At 34.7% G+C, this 14,263-nt stretch overlaps 1 protein-coding gene across 2 annotated transcripts in view; it reads left to right on the top strand.

Moving 5' to 3' along the window:
* The window catches only part of nphp4 (nephronophthisis 4), a 145,376-nt gene that overhangs the window by 35,779 nt on the left and 95,334 nt on the right, over positions 1-14,263 (top strand). For both annotated transcript variants that reach the window (XR_013326965.1, XM_077721610.1), the window contains 2 exons: positions 3,187-3,371; positions 4,656-4,791. Coding sequence is in view for 1 of the 2 variants with exons in the window: in XM_077721610.1 (XP_077577736.1) it covers positions 3,187-3,371; positions 4,656-4,791 (321 nt within the window). In the remaining variant the exon portion in view is untranslated. The remainder of the gene's footprint in view (positions 1-3,186; positions 3,372-4,655; positions 4,792-14,263) is intronic.

The following is a 14,263-nucleotide window of genomic DNA, read 5'->3' as shown; positions in this document are numbered from 1 at the left end:
TAGCTCCTCCCCCACTGCAAGATTTGATACAAAAAAGCCAAAACATCAGCAATGGCTGGCTCTAGAGGTGACTGTAAAGTAGTGAGTGATTCATACCTGGAAGTCAATAGCAATTACCGTATTTTCACGACTATAAGGCGCACTTAAGTCTTAAATTTTCTCCAAAATAGACAGTGCGCCTTATAATCCAGTGCGCCTTATATATGAAAAAAACAGAAGACCAAAAACGAAAGACCACCACTGTCGGATATTAAAAAAACACAAACGCCTGAACTGAAACAATACTGTTAAATATCCAGATGCCATCTTAGTTTACAAAATCTTCCATCATATAGCTCCTCCCTCACTGCAAGATTTTATACCAAAAAATCCAAAACATCAACATTGGCTGGCTCTAGAGGTGACTGTAAAGTAGTGAGTGCTTCATACTTGGAAGTCAATAGCAATTACCGTATTTTCACGACTATAAGGTGCACTTAAAAGTCTTACATTTTCTCCAAAATTGACAGTGCGCCTTATAATACAGTGCGCCTTATAATACAGTGCACCTTATAATACAGTGCCCCTTATAATACAGTGCGCCTTATATATGGAAAAAATGTAATTCATTAAGGGTGCGCCTTATAGTCGTGAAAATACGCTACTCTTATGTATGTATATTCTTATATGATCAATTTGAGCAATTTTAAGTCAAAATTGACTCCAATCAAAACAGTCATTTGGTTGTTGCTGATTCATCGGTTCAATTAAAGCCGGCTGGCCTGATCGTTATAAGAGATAACACGACAGGAAGAGTTAAAAGTGAAGGCAGAAATCAATGATGGAGACTGTCAGAGTGCACTGACAAGAAAACAAGTGGTGATTTTGTGTTGTTATACAGTAACAAGCTCCATTAGGAGGATGCTAAGGGAAGAAGACGCAGAAGAAAATACCACGTCGCAAAATTGAAATGCTAATTTGATTGGGAACATGTGGGTGGATGTGGAGAAGGCTGCAGTTGCTAGAAGGACAGGAAGAACTAATGGCATGAAAAGAAAGATCCAGGTGGAGTGGAGGTGTACAAAGAAGGGGGGTGACAGGAATGAGATTCAATTGTCGTGGTGTACAATGTGAAGGGAGCTTGGTGTTCTTTTAAACTTTGGGTAGAAAAAACTTGGGAGTTACTTTGCTATTGTAGAGGAGTGGGAGGATTAGGAGTTCTTATTTTACTAACCATTTTTGGCATTTTTTTCAGAAAATGTTTACGGTATTTTTCAAAGCAGCCAAAGAAGATTTAATAGAGAAGAAATTAGAAAAATATATGGTATTTTTAAAGTAACTATATAGTAAACAGGCTAATAGGCATTTGTTAAGTTTTTCTGATAACTTAAGACTTATAAAACAACAAAATGGGCTGTCAGTGCTCAGAGAGAGAGGAGAAAAAATATTTACACTTCCATTCCAAACTATAAAATAATTTAGAATTATAATCCAGAATATACTACACTTTTGTTTTAGGAATTAAAAAGATCATTTTTACTTGTTCTGATGATAAATATTTTTTTCTTAGTTTTAGTTCAACTCTTATAACTCCGCATTCCATTATTAAATACATACTATAAAATAATTTTGAATTATAATCCGGAATATACTACACTATTTTGTTTTAGGAATTAAAAAGCAAATTTTCACTTATTTCCAATGAGAAATATTTTTTTCTTCATTTTGCTTCAACTCTTAAAACTGCATTCCATTAATATATACATACTATATAATACTTTAGAATTATAATCCGGAGTATACAGAACTATTTTTTTTTTTTAGGAATTAAACAGCTAATTTTCACTTATTTGTAATGAGAAATAGTTTTTTTTCTTAATTTTATTTCAACTCTTAGAACTGTGCATTCCATTAGTATATACTTACCATAAATACATTTAGAATTATAATCCGGAATATACTACACTATTTTGTTTTCGGAATAAAAAAGCTAATTTTTCACTTATCTCTTATGAGAAATATTTTTTTCTCGTAATTTTATTTCAACTCTTATAATTGCGCATTCCATTTATATATACATACTACAAAATAATTTAGAATTATAATTTGGAATATATTCCACTATTTTGTTTTAGGAATTAAAAAGCTGATTTTCACTTATTTCTTATGAAAAATATTTTTTTCTTCTTAATTTTAGTTCAACTCTAACTGTGCATTCCATTGATGTATACACACTAAAATAATTTAGAATTATAATCCGGAATATACTACACTATTTTGTTTTAGGAATTAAACATCTAATTTTCACTTATTTATAATTAGAAATCCTTTTTTTGTCTTAATTTTAGTCCAATTTTTATAACTGTGCATTCCACTTATATATACATACCATATCATAATTTTGAATTATAATCCAGAATATGCAGAACTATTTTGTTTTGGGAAATAAACAGCTCAATTCAACTTATTTCTTATTAGAAATTGTTTTTTTCTTAATTTTAGTTCAACTCTTATAACTGTGAATTTCATTAATATATACTTACTATAAAATAATTTAGAATTATAATCCAGAATATACTGCACTTGTGTTTTAGGAATTAAAAATCTAATTTTCACTCAATTCTAATGAGAAATAATTAGTTTCTTAAATTTAAATTTTAAACTCTTATAACTGTGCATTCTATTAATATATACATACATTATAATAATTTAGAAGTATAATCCAGAATATACTACACTATTTAGTTTTAGGAATTAAACAGCTCATTTTCACTTCTTTCTTATGAGAAATTGTTTTTTTTTTCCTTAATTTTCATTCAATCTTATAACCACATTCCATTATATACACATACTATAAAATAATTTAGATTTATAATCCAGAATATACTACACTATTTAGTTTTAGGAATTAAACAGCTCATTTTCACTTATTTTTTATGAGAAATTGTTTTTTTTTTCTTAATTTTCGTTCAATCTTATAACCACATTCCATTAATATATACATACTATAAAATAATTTAGATTTATAATCCAGAATATACTACAATATTTTGTTTTAGGAATTAAACAGATCATTTTCACTTAATTCTTATGAGAAGTTGTTTTTTTTGGCTTCATTTCAATTCAAATAAATATGCAAAATCGTTGGACAGGTTACATCTGGATTAAATTATGTTAATTATTCTTTCCTTTCACTGTCATTTTCAGCAACAGCCCAATCAAGAAGGTTCACTTAAAACCGTTGTCATCCAGGAAAGACGACTCCATGTTGGGGTCCACAATGGCTGGTGTTTTATTGATACCCCACAAATAATGGTTCTGGAGCCCCTAACCTCAGGAATGAAAGGACGAATGGACAGTACTTCCAAGCGGAATACACTGACTAAAGACGAGTAAGTATCACTTTTTAAACTCAAATCAATAAAAAGTTTTGCCAATTTAGGACCAGGAAAAGTTCAATTTTAAGCAAATATTCATCTTGAGATACGAGTAAAATTTTGAGCAAATATTTATCTTGAGATACAAGACAACTTTTTTTGCGAATTTTTGTCTTGAGATATGAGACAAATTTTGAGCAAATATTGATCTTGAAATACAAGTCAAATTTTGAGCAAATATTTTTCTTGATATACGAGTCAAATTCTAAGCAAATATTTATCTTGAGATACGAATAAGATTCTGAGCAAATATTTATGTTGAGATACGAGTACAATTTTGAGCAAATATTTATCTTGAGATACGAGACATTTTGAGCATATATTTATCTTGGGATAGGAGTACAATTTGGAGCAAATATTTATCTTGAGATACGAGTAAAATTTTGAGCAAATATTTATCATGAGATACGGGTACAATTTTGAGCAAATATTTATCTTGAGATACGTGTAAAATTTTGAGCAGATATTTATCTTGAGATACGAGACACATTTTGAGCAAATATTTATCTTGAGATACGAGTACAATTTGGAGCAAATACTTATCTTGAGATACGAGTCAAATTTTGAGCAAATATTTATCGTGAGATACGAGTACAATATTGAGCAAATATTTATCTTGAGATACAAGTAAAGTTTTGAGCAAATATTTATCTTGCGATACGAGACAAATTTTGAGCAAATATTTATCTTGAGATACGAGTAAAATTGTGAGGAAATATTTCTCTTGAAATACGAGTAAAATTTTGAGCAAATATCTTGAGATACGAGTAAAATTTTGAGCAAATATTTATCTTGAGAAATTAGACAAATTTTGAGCAAATGTTTATATTGAGATACGAGTGAAATTTTGAGCAAATATTTATCTTGAGACACGAGAGAAATTGAGTAAATATTTATCTTGAGATACGAGAAAATTTTTGAGCTAAAATTTATCCAATCCAATATCCTGTTTTTGGTGTTTTTTCAGTCTGTTGGAACAAATTAATTAGTTTTTAGTTCATTTCTATGGGAAACGTTTGTTTAAGTTACAAGAAAATCAACATACGAGCTCAGTCCCGGAACGCATTAAGCTCATATCTCGAGGTAGCACTGTACAGTTGAAACTCCATTTGACTGAATCGTAAAGGGACAAGAGTCATCTGTTTTGGATTCTTGCCATTTTGATTCATTTGTTCTTCATGACCACTGTTTTTCTTTGTTTGTTACCCCTTCATTTTGGGCCTTATCTTTTCTTTCCAGCTCAACATTATCATGGGCTCCCCCTGCACTTGGTCTTAGAAGCAACCTGGAGCTCATGCTGATCAATCATATAGCTATTGCTGTTGTCTTCCAGCTGGAGTATGTCTTCTCTGCTCCATTTGGCCGGGAAACAATGGTAAGAGGGGAAACAAAAGCATGCATGCTACACATAAAAGCCGTGTTCCCACTTCAGGGTATTCACCCTGTGTGAGCCTCACCCCCCCTCACCCCCCAGGCTGTCACGGAAAGACCTTGGTGGGTGCAGCCAGCGGTGGCCATGCCTCCCTGGTAACCGAATGACACGGTTTGGCCTTCAGTGAGTTTTGGGTTTATGTCACTGCTATTTTCCTACTTTAAATTTGACTTTAGTTTTATAACTTATTTTGCTAGTGTCAAAGTGGTGGCCCGGGGGCCAAATCTGGTCCGTCGCATCATTTTGTATGGCCCGGGAAAGTAAATGATGAGTGGTGGCTTTCTGTTTTAGGATCAAATTAAAATGAAGAGTATAGATGTACATTAGATTCCTTGATTTTCCCCCTTTTAAAATAATAATTGTATTTTTTAATTATTTTTTTCTGTGTTTTTAGTTCAAAAATCATTTTGTAAAATCTAAAAATATATATTTAAAAAAAAGTTTTGTTTTAGGTATATAAGAAAACTGAATATTCAGGATATTTAATCCAGTTCTTGTAATCCATTTATAAAGAAAAAAATCTAAATATTATATCTACTCAGGTTGGTTCACGGACCGCATTAACGTCAACGCCATTTCATGTGGGCCGGACCATTTTAGATTTTTATCATTGGATTAATAGCCCTAAATAGTCCGTTTTTATAGATCTAAAGCAATGATTTTTTGAGCTTTTTTTCTTAGTAAGGGAAACTTTCTTTTCATCTGGAAATAATAATGGAAACAAAATGTTTTTTTAATTATGTTCAATATTAAAGTGGAAACTAATATATTTGCTCATAGATTTTACAAAATGCTTTTTGAACTCAAAACACAGAAGGGAAAAATGGAGTGATTGATTTTAAAAAGGGGAAAATCAGGAAAGTTAATGTACATATATCATCATTTCAATTTGATCCTAAAACAGAAAGTCAGCATTCATTATTTACTTTCTCGGGCCGCAAAAAATGATGCGGCGGGCCAAATTTAGCCCGCGGGACGCCACTTTGACACCTGTGCTTTAAGATAATTGGTAAAGAGGTTCATCGACTGGAGTTGATGTATGCTAATTGCTATTTAAAGAAGGCACTATGGCTAAAATCAAATTTTGAAGGAAACTACACAGTCACCTCTAGAGCCAGCCCTTGTAGAAGTATTGGATTTTTTTGTACAAAACCTTGTAGTGGAGGAGGAGCTTTGTGAGTCATAATAACGCCACATAAATCTTCCTGGGTTGGTGCTATTTAGCTAAATGACGTGTTCTGGTTATGGTTAATGCAATTATTTAAAAAAGAAAGTTAATTACTATTCATCTGTATGGCTTAAAATCTGCAAAAAAAAGTCAATATTAGTCAAAAAAGTCAAAGACAGTTTCGGACCAGCATCCCACAATGCACTGTGTGAAGAACAGACCAATCTGATGTATTTGGAGTGACACCAAAATAGACCAATCGGAAGAAGGTACTTTTTATTATGTAAAATCATGACGCCTTTTTGGCCTAATTTTAGCCCATTACGACAGAATTATTTAAGTTTATACGGCATTACCAAAGGGAATCTTCGCTTTCATAGCAACATTCAGTAGATGCCCGAAATCCAATTTTAATGGAGCCCAAGAGCTCTCTCTCTTCTCCCGCACTTGCGCCCATGTTATGGTGGCTTCGCCTCCGGTTTCAACGTGTATGGTAAATCTCCCCGGGATGCTGTTTTTTGGGATTTTCCTACTCTGACCTAATTTAATTTCCAACTCATCGCATGTTAAAAACAATCTTTCCTTTTGAGTCATTTGCCCCGCCCTCCCAGAATTTTTACCGATGATTATGTCATCAGCTTCACCTATGCCACAGGTGTCAAAGTGGCGGCCCAGGGGCCAAATCTGGCCCGACACATTATTTTGTGTGGCCCGGGAAAGTAAATGATGAGTGCCGACTTTCTGTTTTAGGTTCAAATTAAAATGAAGATTATAGATGTATATTACATTTCCTGATTTTCCCCTTTTAAATCAATAATTGTAATTTTTTAATCAATTTTTCTGTGTTTTTAGCTCAAAAATGATTTTGTAAAATCTAAAAAATATATAAAAAGCTGATATAAACATAGTTTCAGATCTAGAAAAAATATTATACGTATATATATTATATACATTTCCTGATATTCCCCCTTTTAAATCAATAATTTCATTTTTAATCAATTTTTTCAGGTTTTTTTGTTCTAAAATCATTTTGTAAAATCTAAAAAATATATAAAAAGCTGATATAAACATTGTTTCAGATGTAGAAAAAATATAATTTATATATTATATACATTCCTGATTTCCCCCCTTTTTAAAACAATAATTGTAATTATTTAATCAATTTTTTCCGTGTTTTTAGTTCAAAAATAATTTTGTTGAATCTAAAAATATATATAAAAAAGCTAAAATAATCATTGTTTTAGATCTATAAAAACCTGAATATTCAGGACTTTTAATCCAGTTCTTTTAATCCATTTATAAAAAAACAATCTAAATATTATATCTAATACGTAAAATCAAGTTGACGTTAAAGCGGCCCGCGAACCAACCCGAGTCTGACACCCATGCCTTAAGGCATAACTCGACTCTATAGTGATTTAAACCCCCAAATATATCGATAAAGTGTGAGCCATCGCTCGTCTCAAGACAGCCGAGGGACACACGGCCCTGTCAGACTTCCCAGTTGATGGCGCTGAGTTTTTTTCCCTTCTCGGAACCTAAAATGAACAGGAATGACATTCCTGTAGTTATCTCCAGAAGAGAGCGCTTATCTTGCTCTTATCGTGGCCATAGCCCAAGCAGACTGTGGATTAGCATTAACAAACAACACATGGACACAGCAGCATAAACACTTGACTCCCACGCAGGACAGAAATCAGTCTCAACAGGATAAAAAGTTGCATCTAAAATGAAGGCTTAGTTGGTCAGAAAACTGATGAAAATTTCAGAAATCAACTAATTTGCCCAAATTTAGCCAAATTTAAGTTTAATCCCACTATAAAATCTCACAATCACAATTTTATCATCTGATTTTATGAACCGCTTCATCCTCATTAGAGTTGCAGGGGGTGCTGGAGCAAATCCCAGCTGTCTCTGGGCCTGACCGACCTTGAATCGGTAGCCAGCCAATCACAAGGCAGAAGGAGATTTAGAGGTAATTTAGAGTGCCCAATCAACCTACCATGCATGTTTTAGGAATGTGGGAAGAAACCAGAATACCCAAAGGGAAGCCACACAGGCCCTGTGAGAACATGTAAACTCCACACAGATAGACATGACCTGGATTTGAACCATCACTAGTTTTTCCGCACCAATTAAATGATAGAGCCTTGTTAAAGAGCATTTAAAAGTAAATTGTCAAGACACACACATCCAAAATAATCAAAATTGTATAATAAAAAAATAAGTAAACATTTATTATACCCGGGTATATTAAAGGGCAGGGGTATATTAAATGGCGCACAAACGGGAAAGTACGGTCCACTATGTACTCTTTATATACCCGGGTATATTAAATGGCTTGGGTATATTAAATGGCGCACAAACGGGAAGGTACAATCCACTACGCACTCTTTTTATACCCGGGTATATTAAATGGCAGGTGTATATTAAATGGCACACAAACGAGAAGGTACGATCCACTACACACTCTTTATATACCCGGGTATATTAAATGGCGCACAAACGGGAAGGTACGATCCACTATGTACTCTTTATATACCCGGGTGTATTAAATGGCAGGGGTATATTAAACGGCAGGGGTGTATTAAACGGCAGGGGTATATTAAATGGCGCACAAACAAGAAGGTACGATACACTACGTACTCTTTATATACCCGGCTATATTAAATGGCAGGGGTATATTAAATGGTGCACAAATGGGAAGGTACAATTCACTACGCACTCTTTATCTACCCGGGTATATTAAATGGCAGGGTTATGTATATTAAATGGCATGGGTATATTAAATGGCAGGGGTATGTTAAGTGGCAGGGTTATGTATATTAAATGGCAGGGGTATATTAAATGGCACTCAAACGGGAAGTTACGATCCACTACGTACTCTTTATATACCCGGGTATATTAAATGGCAGGGGTATATTAAATGGCGCACAAACAGGAAGGTGTGATCCACTATGCACTCTTTATATACCCGGGTATATTAAATGGCAGGGGTATATTAAATGGCAGGGGTATATCAAATGGCGCACAAACGAGAAGGTACAATCCACTACGTAGTCGTTATATACTCGGGTATATTAAATGGCAGGGGTATATTAAATGGCAGGGGTATATTAAATTGCACACAAACGAGAAAGTACGATCCACTACACACTCTTTATATACCCGGGTATATTATGACTTTTCACTTAAATATACTAATACAATCATTTATTTTAGATATATTGTCATTATTTAGTGTATAAAAGTTGATTTTGCTGTTCAAATAGTTTTTTTCTTCAAACCTGAGTCATGAAAAAGAGGGGTCATCTTATATTCGGACCTGTACGGCAAAACATTCAAATACACCCAGGTTTGTGTCTACCAAACTGCCTGTTATTCTCCACTAAAGTCACTTAATAAGCACAGGTTGTTAACTTCTACGTATAGAAAACTAATAGCGTGTCGTCTTGTGAAAAATCACAGTTCGGATAAAACCATAAAGCGCCCCAAACTTTTCTTTCCTTTCTTACTTTTTGCCTCTTTTATAAATAGCTCCAATTGATTAATCGCCACACGGTTGAATGTGAAAACCGATGCTGTGAGACAGCTTCCAGCTTCAGTTTATTAAACGTCCTGGTGTCGCCTTTCCTCTAGGCCAAAGATTCTTGTTTAGATTTTAATTGGCTGGCGATAGATACATGCTGTATGGATTATATCATGTTCTCGCCATTTTTTTCGGAAATTACGCGCTATGTTCCTGCTCCTGTATTTGGATTTTCATTGATTGCGGGTTGCCCAAAGGTCTTTATAACATTTCCTATCATACTCGTTAAAAAAACACTGTTTTTTTATGTTGACAACTCCTTTAAACTCCTCCCATTAGCTCGAAAAATAGCCTTTCTATTAGTCTGTTTGTCTCTAATTTGAAATGCCATGTAAATGTTAATTAAATGTTAATCAAACAGCTTTTGCACGATAATGTCAGCAGGATTTCAAAGTCTTGCTTTATATATTCATTTGATTTGTAGCCCTTTCATCGCCGGTCAATTCTACCTCAAGGCACTATTTATTTTTGTTTTTTTTTGTTTTTTATCTCCTAACATACATCAAGAAAAGTTGAGTTACAAGCCAGAGGAGGTCATATCGATGCTGCAGGGACAATATTTTGCCTGCCTAATTAAAATGAATGTCAACTCTTCCCCCCCCCCCCCCCCCCCCTACTGGATAGTACATCAATCTCCCCCTTTGTGATAGGCCCAGAGCGAGTCGTACCCTGTCAAAGTCTGCCAGGGCTGCCATCTTTTCTCCAGACCAATGCATTCCCTGTAGAAACCAGAAAAACATTAGCGCTAATGTTTCCACATGCAATGATTACTTTGTGTTTGGTCACCTGACACTCTTAAATCCTGACGTTAACGCATCCCTGTCAACCTTTGCCGATAACTGCCCTTATAAATGATTATGATTCCCTTTTACAAACCCCCCAAAAAACGTACAAAAACCATACGACGCATGTTTACTCGCGGTAACTTGTTTCTTATTAGGTGGCTCCTCCATGCTTGCTTCCACGATATTTACTGTACGACTATAAGGCGCACCGCATATAAGGCGCACCCTCAACGAATGACATTTTTTCATATATAAGGCGCACTGTATTATAAGGCGCACTGTATTATAAGGCGCACTGTATTATAAGGCGCACTGTATTATAAGGTGCACTGTATTATAAGGCGCACTGTCTATTTTGGAGAAAATGTAAGACTTTTAAGTGTGCCCTGTAGTCGTGAAAATACGGTAATTGCTATTGACTTCCAGGTATGAAGCACTCACTACTTTACACTCACCTCTAGAGCCAGCCATTGTTGATGTTTTGGATTTTTTTGTATAAAATCTTGCAGTGGGGGAGGAGCCATATGATGGAAGATTTTGTAAACTAAGATGGCATCTGCATGTTTAACAGTATTGTTTCAGTTCAGGCGTTTGTGTTCTTTTTAATATCCGACAGTGGTGGTTTTTGGTTTTTGGTTTTCTGTTTTTTCCATATATAAGGCGCACAGGATTATAAGGCGCACTCTCTATTTTGGAGAAAATTTAAGACTTTTAAGTGCGCATTATAGTCATGAAAATACGGTACTCTATGTATATCTATGCAGGCGCATGTCATCCTTTATCGATATTGCCGTACGCACCGCTATAAAAAAGACATACGATTGAGGATAGTTTTTGCTGGTATACCGTGACAATAGTAACGATCGATGGCAGTAGCGTACTTAGCTAACAGCCTACCAGACTATCTGGATTTTAGCCAAAACGGTCTTGTTGAGATCGGTTTTCATAAATATTGGCCATTTTTTTAAATTTATTTTTCACCGTACAAAAGTCGGTGTCCGGCGTACATGATTTGAAATGGTAAAAAAACGTATAAAATACGTACAAAACGTACAAGTTGACAGGTATGTTACGCTAACGGCAGTTGTGCCGAATGGCTTCGTTGAATATTTGTCCCAAAAAAAAATTGGTTTCTACTCTTAATTGTCAATATGTTAGCCCAGGTGCACTTTGAAAACAAAACATCAGATCTCTGGTGCCTCTAGTTTTTCTAAGTAGTTGAGTAACTTTCTATATTAAAGCGTTACTATTGTGTCCTTATCTTCTCTTTTCGTATCAGTGTTGCGATGGATTGATTCGTCGGATTATTTATCCTTTCATTGTCCGATTCGCTTAACCTCACAAGGGTTGTTAGGGTGCTAAAGCCGCTTACAAGAGACTGAACTGGTTGATAGCCAATTACAGGGCAGATTTAGATAAACAACTCTTTAATCTCAAGATTAAACCTTTCGAGACTTTGGAGCAGGGGTGTCAGACTCGGGTTGGTCCGCGGGCTGCGTTAACGTCAACTCGATTTCATGTGGGTTGGACCATTTTAGACATAATATTTAGATTTTTTTTAAATAAATGGATTAAAATAACTGGATTAAAAGGCCTGAATATTCTTTTTTATAATCTATGAAATATATATTTTAGCTTTTTAAAAATATTTTTTGATTTTACAAAATTATTTTTGAACTAAAAACAGAAAAAAAATCATTAAAAATGACAATTATTAATTTGAAATAACTGGATTAAAGACTGTTTATTTTAGCTTATTTAAAATATATTTTTTAGATTTTACTAAATATTTTTTAACTAAAAACAAAGAAAAATTGATTAAAAAATTACAATTATTAATATAAAAGTTACAAATTACAAATATTGATTTAAAAAGGGGGAAAATCTGGAAATCGAATATACATTTATACTCTTAATTTTAATTTGATCCTAAAATAGAAAGTCAGCACTCATCAATTACTTTCCCGGGCCACACAAAATGATGCGGAGGGCCAGATTTGGCCCCCGGGCCGCCACTTTGACACACAGGGAAAACCCACACTAGCACGGGAAAAACATCCAAACAAGAAGATCCAAACCTGGGATTGAACCCTCAATATAAAAACTGTAAAGCCATTGCCCCATGCATATTTTTGTGACCTGGATTGAAAGTGGAGTACCCAGAGAAAACCCACTCAGGAACATGTTATCAAAAGGGGAAAACTATATTGTTTTCTGTATTCTGGAAAATTCATTTGGGCATAAATTACAATGAAATATTTGTAACCATTTGCCTTTTTTGCGGGGTAATAATAACATATATAAATATATATAGGTTCATATTTATGGCTAAAATGTACATCCCAGAGTTTCGGATATATATGGTAAAATGGTTAAACTCACACACAAGTCTATACATGTTGTATCTATGTCAATTTCAGACTTAATGATATCTGGCACTTCCCGTAAACAATTGTTGACTTGCTAGTCCGCCCCTTTTTGCACCATTGGTATAACGACTCACTGGAATGAGGGGGAAAAAAGCTCTGAAAATGTGTAAATAAATGACCAGCAATAAATGCAACAGGCACTTTACACTGCAGAATTGATAGAAAAGCAATAACAGGTGATAGAAATGATACACTGCTGACTTCTACTTGAGAAAAACATGGCTTCACAACAACCGTGAGATTCAGTTTGATGCATTTGCATTCAGAAAACATGATACATTTATTTTTTTTCAGATATATTATACATACAGTCAGCATGGTGATTTTGAAGGCCTCTGAAGTCCTTAGAATTGTTGCATTTACCGTATTTTACGGACTATAAGTTACGTTTTTTCATAATTTGGCTGAGCCTGTGACTAATAAGTGTGTTTTATGTTTTTATTAGTTTTTTCTGACCACCGAGAACAGTTATGTTTTTATTTTTTTATTTTTTTGCTTTATTTAGATGAAAATTTTTACGTTAACACAGTGACTCTCAAATTTTTTGCCCAGTTTTTCAAACCACACTGAACGTCCTTCGCCTTATACACCACAACAATTTAATTTTAATATATTAAAGCTATAGTATTTTTAAAAAATGTTAACAAATGCCTATTTAGCCTATTGTTCTAATCTAGTAGTTCATTTTACAATTGTTACTTTAACATATTCTTGTCTAACTTTCCTTTCCATTTTGTACCATTTGGTGGACTTATACTCAGATATGACTTTTCGTTGAAAAATATGGGAGTCTCCATAACTTTGATTGTGAGGAATCCATCTTGGGAATAATTTGAGAGTTTTAAGAATAACTTTCAGGGTTTCTCTCTCATCTCATTTTCTGACACGGTTTATCCTCACTAGAGTCATGGGGGGTGCTGGAGCCTATCCCAGCTGACCTTAAGCCTGAGGCGGAGGACCCTCTGAATTGGTGGCCAGCCAATTGCGGTGCTTGGACGTTTGGTCGCCAGTCTTTTGGTGGCCGGTCTTTCGGTCGCCGGTCTTTTGGTGGCCGGTCTTTTGGTGGCCGGTCTTTTGGTGGCCGGTCTTTTGGTTGCCGGTCTTTTGGTTGCCGGTCTTTTGGTTGCCGGTCTTTTGGTTGCCGGTCTTTTGGTTCCTTTTGGTCGCCAGTCTTTTGGTCTCTTTTGGCCGCCGGTCTTTTGGTTGCCAGTCCTTTGGTCGCTGGTCTTTTGGTCGCTGGTCTTTTGGTTGCCGGTCAAATGGTGACAGAGAGTTTACTTTTGAAGCCAGCTCTCAAAATGATATTCATGAGACAGAGTTTAATATCTAAGAGAGAGAGTTTAATATCTATATAAGTACTGTTTAATATCTAAGTACATTTGACCGGCGACCAAAAGACTGGCGACCAAACGTCCGGTCACAGCCAATCGCAGGGCACAAGGAG

The sequence above is a fragment of the Stigmatopora nigra genome, chromosome 1 (assembly GCF_051989575.1).
Source record: "Stigmatopora nigra isolate UIUO_SnigA chromosome 1, RoL_Snig_1.1, whole genome shotgun sequence".
Classification (NCBI taxonomy): Eukaryota; Metazoa; Chordata; class Actinopteri; order Syngnathiformes; family Syngnathidae; genus Stigmatopora; species Stigmatopora nigra.
This window is presented reverse-complemented; position numbering and strand designations above follow the sequence as displayed.